The sequence below is a fragment of the Carettochelys insculpta genome, chromosome 28 (assembly GCF_033958435.1).
Source record: "Carettochelys insculpta isolate YL-2023 chromosome 28, ASM3395843v1, whole genome shotgun sequence".
NCBI classification, from domain to species: domain Eukaryota; kingdom Metazoa; phylum Chordata; order Testudines; family Carettochelyidae; genus Carettochelys; species Carettochelys insculpta.
The window spans coordinates 8,973,115-8,997,945 of NC_134164.1; the positions used below are offsets into that span (position 1 = coordinate 8,973,115).

At 43.1% G+C, this 24,831-nt stretch overlaps 1 protein-coding gene across 2 annotated transcripts in view; it reads right to left on the bottom strand.

Annotated features, from left to right (window-relative positions):
* Positions 1-24,831, bottom strand: part of TANC2 (tetratricopeptide repeat, ankyrin repeat and coiled-coil containing 2) — a 703,794-nt gene that overhangs the window by 40,527 nt on the left and 638,436 nt on the right. For both annotated transcript variants that reach the window (XM_074978796.1, XM_074978797.1), the window contains 2 exons: positions 20,286-20,394; positions 574-696 (listed from right to left, as the gene is read on the bottom strand). In XM_074978796.1, the coding sequence (XP_074834897.1) occupies positions 574-696; positions 20,286-20,394 (232 nt within the window). The remainder of the gene's footprint in view (positions 1-573; positions 697-20,285; positions 20,395-24,831) is intronic.

Genomic DNA, 24,831 nt, shown 5'->3' on the forward strand with positions numbered 1-24,831 from the left:
GGGAGACATCAGGGGAAATGAAGCATGGCCAGCCGGAACACACACGAGACTGCTCTTTTATAGGAATTAAAAGAAAATCCTTGCGGAACACAGATGAGTTGGAGAGCTACTACACATTGGTACTATACCTTAAGTGGGCACTAAGGACTTGTTTCCACTATGTAGTGGATTTATATTGCAAAGATCGATCCACTGGCCGTCGATTTATTGTGTCTGCACACTCCCAGAGACTCTGATACTCCATCAGGATGAAAAGACTAGCCAGAGTTGACAGGACAGCAGCCACTACTGACTTTACCATGTGCAAGACACAGCGGTGAATATCCTGACTTTGGCTATGCCTTATGTAAACAAGGCATTATAGATCGAGGTCCCAGTACAGCAAAGTACTTACATACTTGTGTCAATAAGCTCGTGAGGTGTCCCATGGACTTCAGTGAGACTACTCACATTAAACTTTACACACACACTAAGGATCTTGCTGAACAGGAGTGTTGGAAAATCTTTTGCACTTGGACCACTGCAGGCTGCAAGCACTGAACCAGCTTGTCAGCAATATATTTTCTACAGTACCTTTATGTTCGGAGTGTAAAGGTTTCGTAGAGAAGCCAATGCCATTGAAAGACCTTCTGTGCTGTAGGAGATCCAAAGCCCTTGCAAGATGGACGAGGACACCCCTACTTTTTTACTCAGCCCCTAAAGAAAGAGATTGATCCAGTCAGTTTTAGTACCCAACATAAAGAATTACTACATAGAATAGAAAATATCCTTAATAAATCAGCCTGAAGGATTAGTCTCCTGCTAATAATAAAAAGCCAGATATTGAGGATAACGTCAAGCATTTATAATAACCACATCACTTAAAACTCAACATTTGTCAACAGTGCTGGCAATACAAAAGCCTTCTTTAACAGAAGAGCGGAGGCAAGTCCTCCCTTGGTGTAAAATGTCACAGGAATGAGCTGCCAATGACACAGAAACATACAGTGGTGGTTCACTGTTAAAGGTTCATATTCCCTTCCCAAAGCAACTTTCTTTAATGAAGGATGAGAATGCTAAACAAAATACTCTTCCTTGCCAGTTAAGAATAATCTCTACAGACTAATTAAAAAAGCAGTCATGTAGCACTTTAAAGACTAACAAAATAATTCATTAGCTTATTCTATTTTTCATTTATTTTATTTTATTATTAATTTTTTATTTTATTATTAATTTATTAGCTTTCGTGGAACAGACCCACTTCTTCAGATCTGCAAATTCTGATGAAAGTAAACTGGCACAAAGAGAATTTAACAGAAAGAAAAAATGAAACGAAAACTGATGAATCAGCTACATGGGACAGGAGGAGAGGGGGCAAAGGGGTGAGGGAAGAAAATTGCTTACTGCAAGCATCTATTAAGTGACTTGCCTGAGACCACTATGAATATCAAACATGGGGAAACTGTCCTTGTAACACGTAAGGTAATTGCTATCTTTATTGAAACCACGATGGAAAATGTTCTTTTGTTTGTCTATGAAGTACCTAATATTGTTGTAGAACTGATTCAAAGTATCCTAATGATTCACAGAGATAACTCAACTTGTACTACAAACTCCACCATAGCAAGATAAATTAACAAAGTTTTATCAGAAGAATGTAGACATCTTCCTATCTCCAACCTTCTTATTTGGTTAACACAGTTATTTTGTGCTCACTAAATACCAAGTACTAAAGTCTTTTCAACTCTGCTAAATTATAGGCCATGTACTAGTCAAGTGAGCTTGCAGCCCTGCAATAAGAATGATAATTTCTTCGTTAACAAACAGATATTGATCAGCAGCCTTTTGATAGGAGGAAGAAAAGGAGAGACTATTTTGAATTGAGTTTTAGAATAATAACTTTGAAGCAAAATAAAATGAAAGTTATGTCTACTGTTGTCTCCATGGAACTGTAGTCTTGTAGTCAGGGTATCTGACAAAGGAGTCTTTGCCCACAAAACTTTATGCTCCAAAAAATTTGTCAGTCTATAAGGTGCTACAGGACTTCTCATTGTTTTTGTGTGGTCATTTGCCAGTTCAGGTTGGTGGAGTTTTCTACTCATTTTGCAATAGTATAAATGACCATAGTAGGCCCTGAAACAATGAAAAAATATGCACATAGTCTCTATAGATTTTTGCTGCCATTGTTGACCACCAGAATTTGTTGGTATTAAACAGCATTGACTTTTTGCATTATAATCTGGTATATTTGTCTATATACTTGCGTTATTAATCTTTTGTCTTAACATCATGATACCACAGGCTTGCCTATCTTCATGTACAAGAATCACTGAGCAGACATTTCCAGAGAGCTATCCAGAATGACTCTTGGATCTCTTTCGTGAGTGGTGACTGCTAATTTTGCACTTATTATTTTACATGAAGCACTGGGGTAATTTGTTCAGTGTGTATTACTTTGCATTTATTACGAGTGAATTTCATATGCCATTTTGTCCCATCACCCACTTTTGTGAGATCCCTTGATAATCCTTCACAGTCAGTTTTGTATTTGTTTTAGTAATTTTGTATCATCTGCAATTTTTGCCACATCTTTGTTTATCCCCTTCCTCTAATAATAGGATTTTCAGTCTGCGTGTGTCAAGAAAGAGTACGGTCAAAACTCAAGACTTCCAGGCCACTTGCTGGGTGGCTTGTATTGGGACAAAGGAAGAACAAGCCAGATGGCAAAAGAAATATAAAAGACAGATGCATCTTCTCCACCTTGTCTTCATTCTTGTTTCTTTTCTTTGCTGTAATCTTTCTACAAACAAAACTCTGAAAAAAGGACTGTGATCCACAGGGACTTTCAAGCTAGTGAACTCACCAGTACCACTGAGAACATGAAGGACTTTGAAGTCTTTATACGTATGTGAACATTTCATATCTGTCTTCTTGTTTCTTTTTTCTTTCATAATAAACCTTTAGTTTTAGACACTAAAGGATTGGTTGGCAGTGTGGTATTTTGGGTAAGATCCAAAGCTATAATGACCTGGTAATGTGACTGGCCCATCTTGTACATGTGAGGAGAGTTTTAAAATAACTTCTCACTCTGCTGGACCTAGATGCTGATTGGGAGCCAGAGACTGGAATGCAATAAGGAGGCTGAGTGACCTGATTTTTCTTTTCTTTTTTTCTTTTCTTTCTTGATAACTGATGAGGGGAATCACAAGCATAGTTTGTGACAGGTTTGGAGGTTTAACTACAGTATTATCCACCAGTAAGGGGAGTGTCTACTCTCCCTTTTGCACCCTGCCCTAACCTTGGCATTTCTAGTGAGGGCTGCCCCAAGCACCTCTGGTCACACAGGTACATTAACTAATCTCCAGTCATCTGGTACAGAGGCTGATTTTAAGCAATAAGTTACCTACCACAGTGTGTCATTCTTCCACTTTATATTTGAGTTCCTTCAAAACTCTTTGGTGAATACCATATGGTTCTGGAGAATTATTACTGTTTAAGTGATAAATTAGTCACCAAACCTCCTTTGCTGATACCTCAAACTGGGACAGTTCCTCAGATTTCTCTCCTAAAAGGATGACTTGGGTGTGGGGATCTCCACCATGTCCTGTGAGGTGAAGACCAATGCAAATAATTCATTTAGCTTCTCTGCAATGCCTTCAAGTGCTGCTTTAGCACCTTGATCATGCAGTCGCCCTTCTGACTGTTTGACAGATTGCCTGCTTCTGACTTATTTTATTTATTTATTTATTTATTTATTTATTTGCTATTAATTTTTCTGTTGTTGGCTAGCTGCTCTTCAAATTCTTTCTTAGCTGGCCTTATTATAGTTTTACAGTTGACTTGCCAGCGTTTATGCTGCCATCATCAGTTCAAGTCAGATACCTATTTTAAATTATGCCCTTTTGCTTCTGTCTCTTTTACGGTGCCGTTTGGCCATAGTAGTATTTTTTGGTCCTCTTACCTTTACTTTTAATTTGGAGAATATACATAATTTGGTCATGTATTATATTTGTGTACACAGTCTCCAAGCAGTTGGTAGGCACTTCACCCTTGTGACTATTCTTTCTAATTTCCATTTAACTACCTTTCTCATTATTGTGTAGCTTCCATTTTGAAGTTAAATCTTACACCCTGAATTTTTTTTTGGCATGTTTCCCCCCATCAGGATGTTAAAATCAACTACATTATTGTCACTATTACAAAGCAGTTCAGCTATATTCACCTCCTGGACCAGATGCTGTGCTCCACATAGAGCTAAATCAAGACTTGCCTCTCTCTTTGTGGGTTCCAGAAAAAGCTGCTCCAAGAAGCAGTCGTGCATGGAGTCTGGAAACTTTATCTTTGCACCCCATTCTGAGGTGAAACATATCCAGTCAATATGGGGATAGCTAAAATCACCCATTTCTATTCATCTTCTAATCTCCCTGAAAATTTCACAACCACCATCCCGATCAGCTGATTAGCAATATATTCCTACCGTTATAGCCTCATTATTCAAGTTCAGAATTTCTATCCATGGAGATTCTGTGGTGCAGGCTGAGTCATTTAAGATGTTTCCTGTATTTGACTCTGTGCTTGTAGAGGAAAACTGCGTCTTTGGGGTTAGGATGGTAAGATCTCAGGAAGCCTGGCAATTATTAGTCCCTGCTTTTTATATCACACACTATACACCAATGCTATGTCAACATTTATTTCAGTTACTTATGCAAGCACTGTAGAACCTGGACAAATCAGAAGCAGCAATTTAAAAGAAATACTAAACATGATTATTGTATTATTACATTAATAAATAAACTTCTAGCATCTCTATTAGGTGTGACACAAGAAAGCTGTTATGCACCTTTCAAAATAGCCACCTGAAAATAAAATACTGTAGCAAACATAGTTAGCAATCTGTATGAACAAATACACTTGGATTATGCAAGACACTCTAATCAACAGAAGAGGGTACTTGTTTTATGTGAAATAAATATATTTAATACAAGAGAGGTCAACAGAAGAAACCAAATTTTATTTCTCCTCCCTTCATAGCTAGTGTCTGATTCTTCCCTTTTCTTTTTACGTCCTGAGTTGTAAAGTCAGGCTGAATCTGTCAGCCACAATGAATCTTACTTTAATACAAGATTAAACTGCTTAAATCAGAGGAACGGATGTAATCTCATTAATATGTTCATATGCAGGACAGGAGATGAGCAGAGCCTGGCTTTGCACAGCTTTCCCTTCAAACAATGCCAACAGACTGCAATTCTGGCGTAGGGACCACTGAGCTATTTCAGTTCTAAATCTTCCTCACACAGTTCTGTCATTTGACCTGAATTCTCACCTATTATACCTTTACCTGTTTCAGTCCAGAATCTTTCCAATACTTTACCAAAGCACCTCAGTCCTAACCTCTTAAATCCCCAAGCTACTTAAAAACCTTAGTCCAAATCATACTATATTGAATGGTGACTTTGTGATACACACAAATATCTACCAGAGAGTAAATGGAAATCAAATTAATTTTATTTTGTGACCCATGAAAAGATTAGAGCTGAAATGAAGTAGTGAAGGGCCTCTGTTTTAAGATATTTTGCCAGCTAAGTTCAATATAATGATCTGTTTGCATACTGTTCAAGGAATACTAGGCAACTTTCCATTGCAGTAGTAGCAGTAATGTGTTCTCATTGCCTATAATTTTAATTAGTCTTTTAATCTAGGGACAAGAGAAATTCATTTCTGGATCACTAACAACATTTTAGGCAGGACAATGATGACTGAAATAAGGACTTCTCATTGCTTGATGTTTAAAACATATGTTACCTTGAAGCTTAGATTTGCTAGTGTAAGTTTCTTATGACATTTATATTTTGTTATTTTTTAAAAAACTACAGGAGGGTACTTGTGCTCATAAAAGCGAGGAGGTTAAAAGCCACTTCCTTGAGGTCTAGTTCAAACACAGGTAATGTGCAATTTTCCCTACACAAATCTGTCATATCACCTCTTTCAGATTGCTATTCAGTGTTTTTGCAGATCACTGATTGAAATTGGTACATTCAATGGTACATTGAAATTGGGGAACAGCAGCAGTCCTGAACAGAGACTTGAATGATATGGTCCTTTTGGGATGCAACAAGAATTATTGTTAGGACAAACAGATTTTAAATTTTAGTTTCTTTGACAAAGTATCATATGTGTATAACCCCCAACACCACCTAGACCTACCAAGTGTACTGTAAACCTCTTCAATCCTTGTGCCATAGAAGCGAGGGGAGGAGGAAGTAGTAAATTACAAGAGCCCATGGAGCCTTGGCCAATTTGGGTCCCCTGGCAAAACCTCCCCCAGCCAGAGGGCTGCTTTTCTGCTCTTGGGGCTGCACTGGGAAGGGTGGGGGAGGCCTTGCAGGAAGCAGTGGGGGAAGGATACATGAGTATGGCTTTGGGCAGAGCAGGGGGAAGGCTCCAGGTTCAGAGCTCTGGCAAGAATTGAGGGTTCCGCTACAGTTCTGCTGAATTCTCGCCACTCCACCCCCAACCCTGGCTGGGGTCGTAGGACAGGCTGAGAGCAGTGAGTGGGGATGGCTTGACAAGAAGAGGCAAGGCGTTAGCTAAAAGAGTTGGGGCAGGGGCTACCTTCCCCATGGGGAAGCGTCACAAGTTGCCCATGGTTTTGCATCTGATTCTCATTTCACAGCAGTATAAAAGGTAACTACAATGGGGGTTCGCTGGTATAAAACCAGTGTAAATTTAGACTCGGCCTTTGTGTTTGGATATGGCTGCTCTTCCAACACAATACCACAGAAAGAGAGTTATGTTGACTTTATGACCTGACATGCATCTCACTCGGCAGAAGGCTCATACCGTATCTAGAAGATAATGATTTCATTATCTCACTAGGCAGAATGAGATGCTGTGATGGAGAAAGTACTTCCTCATAAACAAACAGTATCTGCAATAACAGGAATAGGAATACAAACACAAAATACTTCTATTTCACATTGAAATGGTTCAGTTTGAAAGCCTCTCTTTCAATAACCAGTGTTGCTATCATTCAATTTGGTACAAAATACAAGCAGATCCTCTTAAACAAACAGCAACGAAGGGTCCTGTGGCACCTTACAGACTAACAGAAAAGTTTTGAGCATTTCCAAGACCAGCATCTGAAGAAGTGAGTCTGTGCTCATGAAAGCTCATGCTCAAAACTTTTCTGTTAGTTTATAAGGTGCCACAGGACCCTTCGTTGCTGTTACAGATCCAGACTAACACGGCTATGCCTCCAATACTTAAACAAACAATTACTGTAAATAATGGACTGTAAAACAAATCTATTTAAGAAACACCAAAGGCTAATCTTTATAGTGATTTTCATGTATAAGACCATCTAATGTAAACACCTTTCAAAACTTTGAGATGTAAAGGGTAACAAGAAAACATTCTACAAGAGGAAGACTAAGGACAGGGTAGACCCAATGCTCAATGAAATGTTTAAAAAAAGAAAAAGAAAAAAAAACAGAAAATGTAGAAATGGCAGAGGTGCTTAATGACTTGATTCAGTTTTCTCCAAGAAGGTAGGTTAATGGTGACTGGACTCCTGCAACAGTGAATACCGGAGAAAAAACCGGTAGGTTCAGAAGTTAAAATAAGAATAGCTTAAAAATTACTGAGAAAAAAATTATTTCAAGTCACTAGGACCTGAAGAAATGCATCCTAGAATACTTAAGGAGTAGATAGAGGAAGTACCTGAGGCATTAGCTATCACCTTTGAAAATCCATGCAGAACAGGGGAGATTCCAGAAGACTGTAAAAGGGCAAATATAGTGCCCATTTATAAAAAGGGAAATAAGGACACCCCAGGAAACTATAGACCAGTCAGCTTAACTTTTGTGCCAAGAAAGTTAACAGAGCAAATAATGAAGCACTCCATCTATATAAACATCTGTAAGATAATAAGGTGATAAGTAACAGCATGGATTTGTCAAGAACAAATCATGTCAAACCAGCCCAATAGCTTTCTTGTGGATAAGGGGAAAGCAGTAAACGTGCTATACCTAGATGTTAGTAAAACATCTGATACAGTCTTGAATGACCTTTTTAATCAATAAATGAGGGAAATAACACATAGATGGGGCTATCATAAGGTGGGTGCATAACTGGTTGGATAACCATCTTCATGAAGTAGGGTATCAATGGTTTACACTCATGCTGGAAGGCATGACAAGTGGGGTTCAACAGGGATCAGTTTTGGGACCGGTTCTGTTCAATATCTTCATCAATGATTTGGCCAATAGCATAAAGAACATGCTTCTAAAATTTGCAGATAATATGAAGCTGGGTGGGGTTGCCAGTACTTTGGCAGACAGAATTGTAATTTAAAATTATCTGGACAAATTGGAGAAATGGTATGAGGTAAACAGATTGAAATTCAATATGAACAAATGCAAAGTACTCCACTGAGGAAAGATCAGTTTCACACATACAAAATGGGAAGTGATTGTCTAGGAAGGAGTACCAGAGAAAGGGATCTAGAGGTCAGAGTGGACCACAAGCTAAATATGAGTTAACAGAGTAACATTGATACAAAAAAAGCAAATGTAATTCTGTGATGTATTAACAGGAATGCGTTAAGCATGACAGGAGAAATAATTCTTCTGCTCTACTCTGTGTTGATTAGGTCGCATTTGGAGTAGAGTGTCCAGCTCTGGGCACCACATTTCAGGAAATATGTGGAGAAACTGGAGAGTGACCAGAGAAGAGCAAACAAAATAATCAGTGGTCTAGAAAACATGTTCTATGAGCGACAATTGAAAGATGAAATAAATGGTTATTTTAGTTTGAAACAGAGAAGACTGAGAGGGGACATGATAACAGCTTTCAAGTAGCTAAAAGGGGAGAAAAAATATTCTCCTTAACCTCTTACGATAGGACAAGAAGCAATGGGCTTAAGTTGCAGCATGGGAGGTTTGGGTTGGGCATTAGGAAAAAATTCCTAATTGTCAGCATGGAATAAATTGCCTAGGAAGGTTGTGGAATCTCCATCACTGGAGATATTTAAGAGCCAGTTAAGCAAATATCAGTCAGGGATGGTGCTTGGTCCTGCTGTGAGTGCAGGGGACTGGACTTGACCTCTCAAGGTCCATTCCAGTTCTAGTATTTTATAAAGCTATAATTCTATACTACCTGATGTTACACTTACCTGTCACTGAGTAAAAAAAAAATATTTTTACTAAAATGATACAAAAAGGATTTTGCCAAGTAATTAGAAACAGAAAGCTACACTGACATCTTTCATATGTAAATAGACAATTTCCAGGATGGTAAATATATTCTAATTAAAGCTGGGGTCTATTGGTAACTCATTCATTAATGACAAGGAAGATTTATTTAGCTTTTGAAATCCTGCCATCTTCTCCATTATAAAATGTAAACTGATAAAGGCTAGGAACCAAATTCGGCTTTGGCACCGTTGTCAACAGCAACAAGGTCCATTAATATCAGGGCTGAATCTTGTACTCCTCATGTAGGTTAAAATCTGAAAATGACATGATGATTGGGAGCCTCACTCTAAGTCAAACTGACCCAGTTTATCTCCCGAAATATTGCAGACCTGCCATTACACATGGTAATTAATGTAGTGGATAAAACTAAATAAGGAGAACTAGAGTAACCCATGTACCTAATAAGGAGATACTTCTTTAAGAGACACCTGGAGGGGAGCAGGAATCTGTCTGAATCACTGTTACTAGGCAGATTTAATTCTCCACACTCTGAAGCTTCTGGAATTGGGTGTGGTAGTGGTGGGGTCTGCTCCAATAGGCTCTGTGTCTGTTGGGAGGGTGGGGATGGCCACCTCCATGAGAGAAAGCAGACAGGGCTGCTGCTGTTCTCAAGCCATGTATCCTGTGTGAGCTGGGAGCAGCTGAGCTGAGGAGCACACAGCAGGCTGGTGTCCCTCACTCTCAAGCACTCTGCAGCAGATATGGCTGACTTGGAACAACGATTATTCAGTTCTCATGCCCTATTACCCTTTGTTTACTTATGATACATCAATGACATCTTTATCATTTGGACTCATGGTAAAGAGACTCTGCAAGAATTCCACAGAGACTTTAACAATCTGCACCCCACCTTCAACTTCAGCCTTGACCACTCCACATGAGAGATACATTTCCTGGACATTACAGTACTAATCACTGATGGTCAGATCAATACCACTCTCTACCGGAAACCCACTGAGTGCTACACTTACCTACATGCATCTAGCTTCCAGACTGCACACACCATGCAATCCATTGTTTACAGTCAAGCCCTGAGATGGAATGCATAGGAATAAGGGGATTTTGAAGTTGGGTTGGGTCCTTTCGAAAAGGACCCCCGTCTGGATGAGACACACAGGAGCGAAAAGCGGCGATTTTGAGGTGCTGCGGCTGGCGTCATGCTAATAAGGTGCTGAATATGCATTTCAGCGCCTCATTACTATTCTTCGAAATGGCCATTAGCATGGCTATTTCGAAGGCTTCTCTAAGTGTAGACACGGCCCAGGAGAAGTAAAAAACCCAAATTGACAGGGCCAGACGAACACCCAGAAACCAACTACTTCAAGATAGGCCCAAAAGAGCCAACAACAGAACACCACTCATTACTTACAGCTCCCAACTCAAAGCACTGCAATGCATCGTTAAAGACCTACAACCTATCCTAAATCATGATGCCACACTCCAGAAGGTGAGAGGCCTGTTCTCTCCTATAGACAACCTCCTAACCTTATGAGGATTCTCACTAGCAACCACAATACTACTAATCTTGGAACTTTTCCTTGCGACAAGCCCTGTTGCCAGCTTTGTCCACATATCTATTCTGGAGATATCATCACTTGACCTAAACCACGTTAATTATAGAATCAGGGGCACATCCTCCTGTTCCTCAACTAACATCATATACGCATCATGTTTCAGCAATGCCCACACACTATGTATACTGGGCAAGCTGTAGTCTTCACCAAAGAATGAACGGGCATAGAGCAGACAGCAAAAATCTCCAAATGTGTCAGCCAGCACTTCAATGGAGTAGGCCACTCTGTCAAAGACCTAAGAGTTTGTGTTCTGGAAAAAAGAGACTTCAACACCAGTCTACAAAGAGAATGTTCGGAACTAACATTCATATTCAAATTCGACACATTAACGCTTGGTTTGAATAGGGACACCAATTACCTGACCCTTTATAAGGGCTCCCTCACTGACTTTGATGTCTGACCTAACACTTAACTTCTCCCCCCTTCACTCCTTCTTTCTGCTCTTCTATCTGATTTGCCAGCCTTGATAACAATTCTTCTGATTTGTCAGCCTTGATAACAATTGTTGGACTTCTGTGCTTTATATATTGAGTATGTTCTGTTAAAGCCATGATCTAAAGAAATGGGTCTGTCCCACAAAAGGTTACCACCTAATAAATTATTTTGTTAGTCTTTAAAGTGCTGCATGACTGCTTTGTCTTTGCAGTAGATAGTAATGGTGTTAACCCTCTACCAGGGACATAGGCATTGTTCATGTAATAATGGGAAAGGTGTAATTTCTATTTTGTTATTCTAAGGTTTTTTTTTTTTTTTGTAACTGGGTCTCCTTTAACCCTCTATACTTGTGACTAGCCAGTTACTCGGTTAACTCTATTAGCTGACTGGCTAGCAGTGATCTCCAGTAGAGAAAAAATCTGCCTGGATTCCATTAGAGGAGTCCTATAGCAAGTGGAAGAAAGATGGTTCCAACTCAGCAAACTGTGCAGATTTGGTGATCAAAGACACTAACTGAGACTGAAGTGAAGTAAACAAAAGCTTTTGGAATCTTTCATTTTCTTTTTCCTGTGTTTTGTGTGGACCGAACTGTTCAAGTTTTACTTTTGTTTTCCCTTTGATTATTGCAACTGTGAAGATAATGTCTGTAGGCTTATAAAATAGTTATGTTGTAAAATGAGATTATTATTTGTTCCTTCATAAGATTTTATAAAGTTATTTGATTAAATTCATTTCTTTAGTTTCTCTTAGGACTTGAATATGAGGAGGCTGACCCTGTGTAATCCTAGCTGAGAATCCTTAGAGACTCAACTCTGGGGCCTCGTCTACACTAGCAAGCTCTTTTGAAAGATGTTTCAAAAGAAGGGGGCTGTTTTGGAGCATCTACACACAAAAAGCATTTTTTGAAAGTAAACTGAAATAATTTTGTACCCCTTTTGAAATTACTCTTTCTATCCTGTTTCAGTAAAAGCGCCCCTTTTCGAAAGCTTCTGTTAAAATAAAACGCATGTAGATGCTCCACAAGGCCCTTCTTCTGAAAGAACAGTCTTCATTTTCGATCCCTGGCCTGTTCTTTTGAAAGAGTGGGGACTGTGTGGATGCTCTCTTTGGAAAGAGCAGATCACTCTTTCGATACACTTTTTTGTATGTGGACGCACTCTTTCAAAAGAAGCTCTTTCGGAAGAGATCTTCCAGAGGAGATTCTTCCAAAAGATCTCTATAGTGTAGACATAGCCTGGGTCTCCAGCCACCTTTTTTATGGGAATTGGGGCTTGGGTATTTTTTGAAGCACTAGAGAAGGGGCAATAAAGGGCCTACCTAATGTTACAGTAGCAGGATGTTTATGAGACCAGATGAGACATAGAAACTATCCTTGTTGCTTTAAAAATTGTTGGCAAAGTGGATGCCTAAGTTTAGGTACCAGAATTAGGAGTCCTGATTTCCAGAAGTGCTGAATACTCACTGCTCCGATTAATTTTAAGAAAAGAGAAGTTATTCACCGTAGTGATGATGGTTCTTCGAGATGTGTCCCCGTGGGTGCTCCACAATAGGTGTTGGGGTCGCCCGGCGCCACAGATCGGAAACTTTCCAGCAGTTTCTCCTGGATCGTGCATGCGCCGGTGCGCGCCGCTCCCTTGCACATCCCCGGCCATGTGCGCGATCCGGTCTCCGTCAGTTCCTTGACCAACCACCTCGGATGCTCCTGAAAAACACTAAACAGAGATCCGAAGTGGGGAGGATGGGCGGGTGGTGGAGCACCCACGGGGACACATCTTGAAGAACCATCGTTACTATGGTGAGTAACTTCTCTTTCTTCATCGAGTGTCCCCGTGGGTGCTCCACAATAGGTGACTACCCAGCAGTAACCCAAGTAAGGAGGTGGGTAATCGGTTTATGTGCAGCTTGACCCCGAAAGGACTGCTGTCGAGAGGCGGGTATCCTCTTGGAATACCCGATGTAGGGCATAATGCTTGGCGAAGGTGTCATAGGATGACCAGGTCGCCGCTCTACAGATGTCTTTTAACGCGCTGCCCTTGAAAAAGGCTGTTGACACCGCCACCGCCCTGGTGGAGTGAGCCCTAGGCGGGGCCAGCAAAGGAGTCTTTCGAAGTTCATAGCACATTTTTATACAGGACACAATGTGCTTCAAGATTCTCTGTGAAGAGAGACCCTCTCCTTTTGACCTGGGAGCGAGAGAGACTAGAAGTCTGTCCGTTTTCCGGAAGGACTTAGTTCTGTCTATGTAGAAGGCCAACGCCCTCCTCACGTCCAGGAGATGTAGGCGTGCCTCCTTGCTGGAGCTGTGAGGCTTCAGGTAAAACGAAGGTAAAACTATGGGTTCGTTAAGGTGGAACTCTGAAGAAACTTTCGGAACAAAGGCTGGGTGCAGCCGTAAAGTTACCGACTCCTTTGAGAATACTGTGCAGGGCGGCGTTGCCATAACTGCTGTGAGCTCACTCACCCTGCGAGCTGATGTAATTGCAAGGAGGAAGGTTGTTTTTATCGTAGGAGACGTAGGGGAACCGTGGCTAAGGGTTCAAATGGTGGGCCCGTTAGCACGCTGAGCACCAGGTTCAAGTTCCACGATGGTGGAAGCGGTTTCCGAGGGGGTTACAGGTTTACCAGCCCCTTCAGGAACCTGGTAACAATAGGATGGGCAAATACCGTGGGCCTCTCCTCTTCATGCCGAAAAACAGATATAGCGGCGAGGTGGACCTTTAGCGAGGATAGGGAAAGCCCGCCCCTCTTGAGGTCCAATAAGTATTCTAGTATTACAGGTATAGGAACGTCAAGGGGAGCTAGCTGCTTGGCAGAACACCATGCAGTGAATCGAGTCCATTTCTGCTGGTAGGTCTTCCTGGTGGAGGTCCTGCGGTTACTCTCCAGGACTTGTCGTACTCCCTCCGTACATGTGCTTTCTAGGGAGCTGAGCCATGGATTAGCCATGCTTGTAAGCACAGGCCTTGAGGGTGTGGGTGCACTATGGACCCCTGGGCCTGCGTGAGTAGGTCCAGCGCCACCGGAAGGGGGAGCGGTGGGCGGTCCGACATGCGCAGAAGCAAGGGGAACCATTGCTGTCGATCCCACATTGGGACTACTAGAATCATGCGGGCTCTCTTCCTTCTGGCCTTCTGAAAGACCTTGTGGATGAGCACTATGGGCGGAAACGTGTAAAGTAGGGGGCCCTTCCATGAAATCGCGAATGCGTCCCCCAGGGACCCCCGCCCCAATCCTGCCCTGGAGCAGTACTGGGGGCACTTCTTGTTGTGCTGAGTGGCAAACAGATCTATCTGAGGAAACCCCCATGTGTGAAAGATCGGTCATAGCAGATCGGAGCGGATCTGCCATTCGTGCGTGAGTGCAAAGCGCCTGCTCAGCTGGTCTGCTTTCACGTGAGCGCCAGGCAAATACAAGGCTTTCAACGTTATATTGTTAGCGATGCACCAGTTCCACAGCCGGACTGCTTCCGCACATAGGGCACGGGATCAAGCTCCTCCTTGTCGATTTATATAAAACATGGTGGTGGTATTGTCTGTATTGATCCCGACTACTTTGCCCTGTATGTGGTCTCGAAAGTGTTTGCAGGCGTTGAACACTGCTCTGAGCTCCAGTATGTTTATGTGCAGTGACTGTTCCGCAGGAGACCATAGTCCTTGCGTCACCTTGTCGCCGATGTGTGCTCCCCATCCTGTGTGGGAAGCGTCGGTAGTAAGAAAAATAGAGATTTGCAGTTGGTGAAAGGGCACCCCTGTTAGCAGGTTCTTGGGGTTTACCCACCACTGAAGGGATCTGCGCACCTCTGTCGTGGGCGACACCACCCTGTGGACAGTGTGGGATGCTGGCTTGTAGACGCTCACCAGTGAATGTTGCAGGCTGCGCATATGTAATCTGGCGTTCTGCACCACAAACGTCGCCGCCGCCATGTGGCCTAGCAGCTGCAAGCACATTAAGACCGGCATCGTGGGGCTGTATGTAATGACTTGCACCAGCGAACTGATGGCGCGAAAGCGGGCGTCAGGTAGATAGACCCTTGCTGTAATAGAGTTTATACGTGCCCCTATAAACTCTATGTCTTGTGTGGGGTCGGTCTTTGACTTCGCGAGGTTGATGACCAGGCCCAGCGAAGAAAACGTGTCTGCTGTTACACGTATCATGCGTAGGACCTCTGCCTTCGAGGCCCCTTTCAATAGGCAGTCGTCCAGGTATGGGAATATAAATACCCCCTGTCTGTGCAGGTAGGCTGACACCACTGCCAGGGTTTTGGTAAAGACTCTGGAGGCCGAGGAGAGGCCGAACGGAAGAACCTTGTACTGGAAGTGCTCTTTGCCGACCATAAAACGGAGGAAGCGTCTGTGTGCCGGGTGGATCGTTATATGAAAATACGCATCTTGTCGAGGGCTGCAAACCAATCTCCATCGTCCAGTGCCGTGAGTATAGAGCCGACTGTGACCATCTGAAAACGCTGTTTGCGCAAGTACTGGTTGAGGCCCCGAAGATCTAGGATGGGCCTCCAGCCTCCTGTTTTCTTCTCTGTAAGGAAGCAGCATGAATAAAAACCTTTCCCCTGGAATCGCTCCGGCACTCTTTCCACCGCCCCTATGAACATAAGATGGTCCACCTCCTGTTTGAGTCTCGCCTCATTGGAAGCGTCCCTGAGGTGGGGCCTGGGCGGAGGTTTCGGCGGTGGGAGCGACTGGAAGGGGATCGCGTAACCCGTGGCTATGATCTCCAGCACCCATTTGTCTGCAGTGATCTTTTGCCATTGGGGGTGGAACGGTCGGAGGCGATGATGGAACATTAGCTGGGAATGGCATTGCGCGATGGTAGTGATAGTGCAGTCCTCGATCTGTCCGTCAAACTTGTTGCCTTTGGGCCTGCCCAGAGGATGCGCGGCTTTGTTGAGGACGTCACCTGGGAGTTCTATACTGTTGCTGCTGTTGATGTCGCCCTTGGTCGTAACCCCGTTGGTACTGAGCACGCTGTGGTTGGTACGGGTATTGTCTTTGCTGAGGGTAATACTTTTTCTTCCTATATGGAGGGGTATAAATACCCAGGGTTCTAAGTGTAGCTCTGGAGTCCTTACTGGAGTGGAGGACCGAGTCGGTTGAGCCTGCAAACAACTTCTGCGTGTGAAAGGGAAGATCAACAATCTTCGCCTGCAGATCCCTCGGGATACCCGATGTCTGGAGCCAGGATTCTCTATGCATGACCACTGCTGTAGCCGTTGAGCGTGCCGCCCTGTCTGCCACGTCCAGGGCGATCTGGACTCCCGTCCTCGAAGCCGCGTAGCCCTCTTGCACAATCACCTTTAGCACCGGCTTCTTATCTTCTGGAAGTGAATCCATGAGAGAAGTAAGCCTGGAGTCATTATCAAAATTATGGTTCGCTAGATGTGCTGCATAATTTGCCATTCTCAATAACAGGGTGGAGGAGGAATATACCTTTCTGCCAAACAGCTCTAGCTTCTTGGCATCTTTGTCTGAACCCCCCGATTTGTACTGGGAAGTCTTTGATCTCTGCTGAGATGATTCTACCACCAGTGAGTTTGGTTGTGGGTGACTAAAGAGGAACTCCATGCCCTTCGCCAGGACGAAGTACTTATCCGCTCTCTTGTTTATAGGTGGAGCGGAGGCTGGGGTCTGCCATATGGTGGTGGCTGACTCCATGATGGCTTCGTCGAGCGGGATAGCGATTTTGGATGAAGCCGGGGGTCTCAAATTTTTCAGGAGTTTGTGATGTTTCTCCTGTACCTCTGCTGTTTGGATGCCTTGCGTGAAAGCCACCCTTTTAAACAGCTCCTGAAACTCTTTGAGGTCGTCCGGGGGAGCAACGTCCCCAGGGGCCGTAGCCTCTTCAGGGGAGGACGAGGAGGAACCACTAGGGTAAACCTCCCTCGAACTTTCAGGTTCTTGCGGCCGATGGTACACCTGTGCGCTAGAGGCTTGCGAAGGAAAGTCTCGGGGTTCCAAAATTAACTCCCCTTGAAACAGCTGTGTTTCCATCCCCGGCCAAGAGTGTCTGTGGGGGTATTGGACGGCCGGGGGGGACCTGCCCTTAGGTGTATGCCTGGGGTGTCTGTGTCCAGCATGGTAAGAGCGACCATGGCAGCACGGGTCCGGGTCCGGGGATGGAGACCTGGACCACTCTCGGGATGCATACCCCCTATGTCTGGGAGAGCAAGATCTCCGTGACGATTCAGACAATGGTGAAACTTGTTTGTGATAGTACTCCAAGTGATCCAATCCCAGAAAGGGCGAAGGTGGCCCAAGCCATGGTGACGCTGGTTGGAGGAACGGAGAAGGAGGCTCTGGATAGGTTGGTAGAGACCCAGATCTTCTGAGTGGTGTGTGCAGCATAAGGGGAGGGCTGGTTGATAGTAGCATTGCAGCCCTGTCTGGAGAAGGGCTGCAGTGCCGGGTTTTTGCTCTCACCTTTCCCCTCCCCTGCGGGGCTGGCACCGCCCCCTCCCGTGCCAGGGATCTTGGCCCTGCTGTCGGCGCCGCGCTCGGCACGCTCAGCTGCGGTGCTGCACGGATAACGTCCTCCAGTGCCTGCAGGCTCCGTGCCTGTTGGCCCTGCACCGCTGGTGCCGCAGGGGTCGGTGCCGCTGGTTCTGGTGCTTGCCTGGCCGCCGCTCTGAGTGCTGCGTGTGCCAGCTGTTTGGTAATCGGAGGCTCAGCCTCTGCCACGTGTGCTGCTGCGCTGCCGCTTGTTTGGGCATGCAGCTGGGGGCTATGTGCTGCGCCCGTCCCACTCGCTGAGACTGCCGGCAGGGATCGGGCTGGAGAGAGCTTCCTCCGTTTCTGCACCAAGGGGGTGAGGGAAGCCGCCGTCCTTTTATGGAGCCCAGGGGGTCCCTCTGGTTGAGGCCTCTCCGGCACGTCAGGCTGGAGAGCCTTATCAAACAAGAGCATTTTCAGCTGCATTTTTCTGTCTTTCCTGGCCCTGGCTGTGAGCTTAGCACAATGGGAACACTTTTGGGTAACGTGTGATTCCCCCAGGCACTGAATGCATTCCCTATGCCCATCAGAGGCCAGCCTAGCTTCGCAGCAGGACTCACACTTTTTAAAGCCTGAAGAGGACATCGCGGTGAGTCTTTGTGCTGTTAATAGGGTACTTAGCACTGAATTCGTGCCAGTTTACCTTTCGCGGACACCAGCCTGCAGCGGCGGGAGCCCTACTGGCCTTCACGTCCACGCGTCTTCTCCTCTCCTCTCTGTCTTTTTACTATATATATATATATTTGTTTTACTCTCTTGTTTTTCCTCTTGTCCTTTTTTTTTTTTTTTTTGGAAAGAAAAACAACAATTTACACAAAAAAAACTCTAGCTAATCTGACTCTGGCCGTAGCCTGAGTGGATTCCGTCTGCAGCCGATGGCGGTTGAGAAGGAACTGGCGGGGACCGGATTGCGCATGTGGCTGGGGACGCGTAAGGGAGTGGTGCACGCCGGCGCATGCGCGATCCAGGAGAAACTGCTGGAAAGTTTCCGATCTGCGGTGCCAGGCGAGCCCAACACCTGCTGTGGAGCACCCACGGGGACACTCGATGAAGAATAATTTATTTTCCTTGGTCGTGGCTATACTACCTCTCCCTTTTGGAAGGGGCATGTAAATTATGGCCATTCAAAATGGCAAATGAGCTGCTGATATGAATATTCAGCACCTCATTTGTATAATGGCAGCTACCCAGCCTGTCTAGAGTGCTGATTTCAAACTAAAGAGAGCTGTATAGCTGGGGTTCCTTCAAAAGGTTGCCCTAATTTCAAAAGGAAGAAGGGTGCTTTCAAAATTGAGGCACTATTTTGAAGGAACCCTGGCTATCTGGCTATTTTTAGTTCAAAATCAGCACTTTCAACAGGCTGGGTGGCCACCATTATGCAAATTAGACACTGAATATTCATATAAGTGCCTCATTTCCATTTTCAAAAGGCCGTAATTTACATGCCCCTTCTGAAAGAGAGGGGTAGGGTAGCCATGGCCTCTGTGTCAGTTGCAGTCACCAACCCTATGCCTATGCTGATTGGTGACCATTCTCTGGGCCTGATGCTGTGACTCAATTTGTGGGTTATAATGTTCCTGAGGTCAAACTTGAATCTTAGCTAGTGACTTCTAGGCCACTCTTTGTGTGCAGGCTAGAAGTGAATTGTTAAGAAGCGGTAACCAGATATTATTTTCAATAAGCTCAGCTCTGGGGAAATGTGCATTGTCACAGCATTGCTCTCACTGGTAGATCATAAGCAAACAATACTTGACTCTATACATTGTTCTTAATCTGTACATCTCAAAGCATTTTACAAAAGGAGGGAATTCACCCTCATATCACATACAAGGAGACTGAGTCAGAAAAAGAAATTTGTTCAAGAAAAGTGGCAGGGGCAGCAATAAAATTCAGATCTTTTGAGACCCTGTCCAATGCCATATACAATTCCTGTACTGTCACTTTCAACGTTAAAAAAGTTTCAGGAAGAGCTATGCAGGGATGAAATGAAAACCTGGGCAACAAAGAAGTCATTGCATACTGCGAACAAAACTCCATTCTTCGTCTCTGGCAAAATGTGAAGGCCAATGAGAACTGTAATATCCATTTACATGTAAGTCAGATGCAGAAATACTTGGCAAGCAGCATTTAATCTGCTGTTTGGTGTGTGTCAGTTTAACAAATCAAGACATGATGCCAGATCTTCATTTTTTCACCCTTAGAATCAAACCATGTTTTTACAACTTTTTTGTCCTTTAGAATTTTCCTCGTGTCCTCACTGAAAAAGCTTTTTTATGTGTTTTGGAACCTTGAAGCAATAGCACTTTTTATAGCCATGCTGTAACAAGAACGGACATTACAGTAGGTACTGCAGGGTGATTGTAGCTGTGCTGGTCCCAGGAAAGCTTGTCTATCTCACCAACAGAATTTGGGCCATTAAAATATACCTTGTCATCTACTGTGTCTCTAATAATGGGTATTTCCAGATTGTGTGTGCGTGTGCATATGTATGTGTATGCATGAGTTGGGGGGATGGTGTGAGCCTTTCCTTGATTTCTTGTTACCTTAAAGATGTGTGCTTTGAGAATATGATGCCCCAACTCAATAGTCTGTTGTCGGTTTAGCTTCCCCTCCTGACGAGAAAACCAGAAGGCAAGCAGCGTGTGGCCACTCCTAGGAACAAGGAGGAAAAAAAAATTAGTAAATGTCAACATGGTCTTCTTTAGGGTTGATGTCATTCAGCATCACCAATCTTATATGCTGCCTTACAAGAAAGACCTAGGCCAACATTTCTCAAACATTTGTGTACTGGTGACTCCTTTCATATACCAAGCCCCTGCATGCAACCTCTCTTATAAATTAAAACACTTTTTAATGTATTTAACACTGTTACAAATGCTGGAAGCAAAGCAGGCCTTATGGTGGAGCCTGACCGCTCGTGACCTCCCATGTAGTAACCACACGACCCCTCATTTGAGAACCCCTGATCTAGGCTATCCGTCTCCCTCAGACTGCTTCCCCAGAGAACGACTTTTTGGTATGCAAGGTTGTTGGCTGCAAACTTAAGAACTTGTCTTTAATTGGTTGTACACTCTGACCAAATAGCTGCTGAAATGGAGCTTGGACATTTGGTTGAGCCACTCTAATAAGAACATACCAGTGCACACTTCTCAATGATACCCCACTTATTTTAGACTTAGTTGCTTCATGTTTTCTTTCTTTAATTATTTGACATAAGAATTGAGTTATGAAGTTGAGACTAGAAAAACACTTTTGTTAAAGAACAGAGGCATGGATGGTTTCAGCAAAAGAGAAGCTAATTAACTGGGGAAAGTGAAATTGGACTATATACGTGTAGTGCTGTCAAATGTGTAAAGTTAACTAGAAAAAAAAGAGAGGAAAAATGTATTTCATTAACTTATTTCAGTTGCAGTGATCTTAGGTGTAATTTGAAACTGTAACACATATTTCCAACTGAAAATTCTCTTCTGCTTTGAATCCTCTATTGTCATCTAATACCCGTGCAAAGCAGTTATAAAACATAACCAGATCAGAATGATGAGAGTTCACATTCACTTTGCCCTGGTGAAGGTGACAGCATGAGATATAAGGTAGAGAAGGATTAGGACCTGGAAAATATTCCATACGTAGACTTGTGTAGCCTGGAAACAGTATTCCCTGGTAAAAGAATCTCTTGTTTTTGTCAGAAGTGCATCCTTGAAAGCAACACCCCTTTCTCATTCTACATTTGAATAGTTTGTATTTTTAAATGGGAAAAAAAAATCCCAAACAACATACAGATTCATGTGAAGGAATACGCTGAGAAGCAGTTATGAAAAGCAGTACTGGGATTAATGTATAAGCAGCCCAGATGTAGTGATCTCCCAGGCTTTTTGAGTGCCAGCTCGGTAATATTCTACATAATTCAAATAGATCAGCAAAGAAATAAGCACTGTTAGAACTGCCTTCTTTGTTGTACTGTGCAGTGAAAAACACATGCGACAGGAAAAAGAATTGTCTTTAGCATCTCCTTGACACCACAGATAAGGAACAAAGGCAAGTGCATTGTACTATTTTGCTCTTCTAAGACCTGGGAAGCCTCAGGCACTTTTTTAACCAATTTATTTTCTGGAACCAACATAGCTGTTTATTAACCTCACACGCCCCTCCCCCAGCCCCCCCCCCCAAAACAAAATTAACATGATGTGACTTGTAGCTCTGAAGGGGTATTTAAGGACAGAGAATGCCACTATTACATTAGTACCCTATCAAATGGAAAAACTAATAAACCAGTGCTTAGAATGATCTAAATGCAACTGAGCAATCTAAAGTAGAGGATCAATGTTGCCATAGTGCTAGAGCTTATCAGCATGTCTAAATCCAATGAATGATTATCCTTAGAGACAAGATTTTCTAAAAAGGAAACCATGACCTGTCTTTTGGTTTAAGCATGGCATGAAAGTGAAGGATCTGAAAATCATGTTCAGCAAGCTTCTCACACAAGCCCTGTTAATGAACCTTAATTCTGATTGGCAATACAGAGAATGATGATTTATTTGCCAGACTGAAGGATGGTCTTAGAATATGGACACATGACCATTAGCTCTGGCACACAGCAACAATTTTTATACGTGGGGAGGGAAAGAGAATCACTGAACCAAACCCTATATATAATGGAAACCACTTCAAGCCACCGGATGCAGTAGCCCCAGCCCCAGCATGCACTAGCAGAATAAGATGAACAACAAAACACATTTTTAGTGATTTTCCTTTCCTTTCCCTTTTCTTCGTGTGTCAAAGGCCAGAGTATTAAACTCATGCACAGTTCTATTGCACCTCTCCCAAATGCAATGAATGTAAAGGTGCAACATCAACTGAAATATCACACAGCCATTCAGATCTTTTTGTACAAACTATTGTTACAAGTAACACAACACAATTAGAACTAAAAACTATTCCAGAGAAAATGTATTTATTTCTGTTTATTTAGTGTATATATTTTGTTTATTTGGAAGCATTTGCAGGTAAGTCAGTTTCACTGATGCCCAGGTGTGTCTGTGTAGTTTAACCTTTACTTAATAAATTTATTAGTCTCTAAGGTGCCACAGAACTGCTTCTTATTTGTGAAGCTCCAGACTAACATGGCTGTACCTCTGGGATATTTCTCCCCATTTTTCGTGAATCTTTCAGACACCAGTGATGGAAAAAAATCATGTTCTAAGTGGCAACATGACTTAAAAGCCATAAAAATGGTCGTGTGCGTGTAATGTGGTTGAAGCATTTGAAGCCCCTTTAAGCTGCTGCTGCTGCTGCTTTTTTTTTCCATATTGATTAGATCTTCAGTCAGTGGTGTCCCTTTAAAGAAAATAATTTTACAAATGTAATATTCAGAGTACAGTCTTCTGAAATACACCAAAAAAACTGCAGAAGATGGTTATTACTGATGATTAACCTACAGAAATGCCCATAAAAAGACAGAGGAAAGAAAACAGATTAAAAGAAAACAGATACTGTGATGTATTGCTTGAGTTCTACAGAATGTAGCTGAAACTCAAGCAGTACAACAAATGCCTAGATTTTATCAATAGCAATTCAGCAGATTATAAAAACATACAATCTGCTTTATATATAAACTACATCTAATGGCTGATCTGATTACACTGCTTATCTGCTGTGCATTTACCACCATCAAAACCATGGTGGCTTGAGTCCACTCAGAGAACTCAGCTGCGGGGCTTCCTTGGGAGAAATGTCTGGTCTTTATGCACTGGACTGGAAATCAGGAGCTTTTATTCTGGGCTCTGATACTGACTCCATAAATGAGCCTGACAGCTTTGTGTGTCAGTCCCAATTTTCCCATCTGTGAAAGAAAGCTGATAGTGCTCACATTTGCCTACTGTACAGAAGTGATTGAAGAACAGTTAGAAAAATGTTTGGGAAGTGCTTTGAACACAATGGTAGGTATTAATGGAATATCCAGGCACCTCTAATGTAGCTGGTTCCAATTAGCAAGAAATCAGGTACAATTCTTAACCCATGCAGCCCCAGGCAACAGTTAGTTCCTACCTGCTTTCCAGACTGTATGTATAATGTATATGCATGCATGGTTTTGGCTGTTATGAAAAAGATATACATGGACCATTTCAGAATAAAATCTAGGACTCATGAGCTACATGTTACCGCTGCTACATTTTTATACCTAAGAGCAGTGGCTTTGGGCTTGCTGATAAATACCTGCAGTCACTTGCTCTGTCAGTGATAATTACACACAGACTGATTCTAATGGCAGCGCTTTTTTAAAAAAAAACACAGAAGAGAACAACAGTAATGATTTCAGCATCAAGGAGCCCAGTGAAATGATATACTTTGAATTTCACCGCAGTAGAGGTTTATCCTCAGTGGTTTTCTATTTTTAATGTAAGATTTTTATGTGAAAAATTAATTGTGCTGTCAGCTCTGTTATCAAAGCTTTTGTTCACTTTCACAGGTAGCATGTGACACCGCATGCTATCGCTGCGTGTTTCATCACAGAATACTTCTATACTGACACATACATAATATGGAGACTATGGCCTTGACCCTGCAAATTCTGCCTCAGTGTGAGATACGCACAAGACTGCCACCAGGGTTACATGTGAGGGTCACATGCAAACACTGGAAAAGCTGAGCATGAGGCACAGCCCTCCAGACTGACCACAGTAGCATCTGTGTGCCTGCTCCCCAACCGACCAAAATGAAGGGTATGAAAAAACTGGAGCACAGACAGAGGGTTTTGAGACATGTACTCCCTACCTGTATTTGACTGCATGCATACGCTCCAAGTGTCTGAGACCAGAGAATTCCCGTAACTGATGTCTATCAGCCTGTGTCAGTACTGTGCTCTCCTCATGCTCCGCTCTGAGGGTATAATGTAGTGTGAACTGACCACCTCTCCAGTTCCTTTTATACTAATAATTCAGATATGATCAAAGCAGAAGGGAAGGGGAGAGTGTAGCTGAATATATCTAGGAACCACATATTTCAAAGCACTCCAATTACAATAAGGCAAGTAACTTCACTTTCTCCGAGTGCTATTTTGTTATGGGTGACTGACAAGAATACTGTCACACA